Consider the following 2319-nt stretch of genomic DNA (forward strand, 5'->3'; position numbering starts at 1 on the left):
AGATCTCCACTTTGTTGTATAGAGAACCGACATCTTGATAAATATAATGGCTTATCGAGATCTCTTAGTTCTCTATAAGTGTCTTTGACTTTTCAAGGTCTCTGAGTTCTCTATAAGTGAATTTGGCCTATCGAGGTCTCTAAGTTCTCTATAATTGTCTTTGACTTGTCGAGATCTCTGAGTTCTCTATAAGTGAACTTGATTTATCGAGGTCTCTAAATCTCTGCCTGTAGAAATAACTTGTCGATAGCTCTGAGATCTTCAATGAGAAAATTGACTGATCGATATCTCCAATCTTCATATCTTCATTCGACTTGTCGATATCTCTAAGTTCTCTATATACAAAATGACTTATCGATATCTCAGAGATCTCTATATACATTTTAACTTGTAGATATCTCTGAGATCTCTAAACAGAGATTGCCTTGTCGATATCTCCAATCTTCATATCTTCATTTGACTTGTCGATATCTCCGGGACTTCTCTATTAGCCAATTTGGACTTCTCGATAAGCCATTCTAGAGTTCTCAAATGACTTCTCTATATGACTTATACATATCTTGACTTCTAACATTTTTCCTGAAACAGATTTATTCAACTCCAAGCTTCTTCACCTTTTATCTGAGGCATAATCTTGTTGATCTTCTTCCAGAGTTTATTCTTAGGCTTGAGACTGTTTACAGAAAAATATTCCAGTCTGATCTTTAATATTTTTACAGACTCAAGTAATACAATAGAAATACAGATTTAGACTATCATACAACTAAATCTTAGGGTTGTCAATATGACTTAGTCTTGTTATTATACAGGCATGTCTTGTACAACACAGAGTCTGAGCGTAGTTGCAGGTACGCTTTCTGTGAACTCCGTAAACGCAAATGTATTAATTGATTCTGGAGCTACAAGATCTTTTATTTTTGAAGAATTTGTTGATAAGTTATGCTGCAAAGTTCAATGGTTGGGTGACACGTTAATTATAAAGTTCGCTAATGATGACCAAATCCTCATGGATCGGGTGTGTCCAGAGTGTGACGTCAAAGTAGCAGGACATCACTTCTCTAATGACTTGATAGCTTTCAAGTTAGGAAAATTTGATGTTATATTAGGAATGAATTGGTTAGCCGGTCATAATGCCCAAATTGATTGTGCAAATAAGAAAGTCAATCTACGAACTGCGGACAATGCAAGGGTTATATTTAGAAGTGAGAAACAGAAGAAGAAATTCCTTACAATGATACAGACTAAGCGATTGCTACGTCAAGGATGTAAAGCTTATCTATCCTATGTGTTGGATGTTAACAAGGAAGGTCCGAGGATTGTAGACATCTCGGTTGTATGTGAGTTTCCAGGCGTATTTCCTGATGAACTTCCAGACTTACCTCCGGATTGAGAAATCGAGTTTACCATTGATCTAGCGCCATGCACTGAACTAGTTTCGAAAGCACCATATCGAATGACACCAGTTGAGATGAAAGAATTAGCGACGCAATTACAAGATCTTTTGGACAAAGGAACTATAAGACCTAGTGTATCCCCATGGGGTGCACCGGTACTGTTTGTCAAGAAGGACGGTACTATGCGATTGTGTATCGATTCTCATGAGTTGAATAAGTTAACCATTAAGAATAGGTATCCCTTACCAAGGATTGATGATTTGTTTGATCAACTGAAGGGAGCAACATGGTTCCCCAAGATTGATTTAAGATCAGGCTACCATCAATTGAGGATTAAGGCAAAGGATATTCCTAAAACTGCTTTTTGTACCAGGTATATGAAGGGTTTTTAGCACATAAACGCAGCGAAAACGTAAACTTAAATCTTAAAAAAACCGAAACCCTACGCAGGATCCATGCGAAAAATAATATTTAATTCGTAGTTTAGTATCTTTTCCTTAAGAAGATTTACATTAATGGAAAGATGGAGGTCTTTAATAGCGATCCAAGAACCACGAGCGGAGATCCTTAGCAGCTGCTCCTCAAGTGTGAAGCACTCCACCGGTATCCACCAAGAAAATGATGTAATGAAGGAGGAGGAGGTGGAGAGAATTAGGGTTTTGTAAATCTTTTTGGTTGAGACAAAAATAGGGTTTATAATAGTATATTTATAGGAAAAATTATCAGTTGAAAATTTTCCCATAAAATATTATTATTATTAACCCTTTATTATTCTCATTAATAATTAAAACACCTTTTAATTATTAATCCTTTTTCTAAACTCTTTAGAAATAATTCTCTCACTTGATTTAATTTCCAAAAATTAAATTCTTAATTAATAATATTAAGAACTTTTCTTAATTAATTTATAATCAATTAAATCTCA

The 2319-nt window shown here is 35.1% G+C and overlaps 1 protein-coding gene across 1 annotated transcript; it reads left to right on the forward strand.

Annotated features, from left to right (window-relative positions):
• Positions 1 to 1006: 1006 nt before the first annotated feature.
• Positions 1007 to 1390, forward strand: LOC141695428 (uncharacterized). Its single transcript, XM_074499675.1, has one exon. It carries the CDS (start codon positions 1007 to 1009, stop codon positions 1388 to 1390), a length of 384 nt encoding a protein of 127 aa, XP_074355776.1.
• Positions 1391 to 2319: the final 929 nt, after the last annotated feature.

This window comes from Apium graveolens, chromosome 11, assembly GCF_009905375.1.
Source record: "Apium graveolens cultivar Ventura chromosome 11, ASM990537v1, whole genome shotgun sequence".
Taxonomy (NCBI): domain Eukaryota; kingdom Viridiplantae; phylum Streptophyta; class Magnoliopsida; order Apiales; family Apiaceae; genus Apium; species Apium graveolens.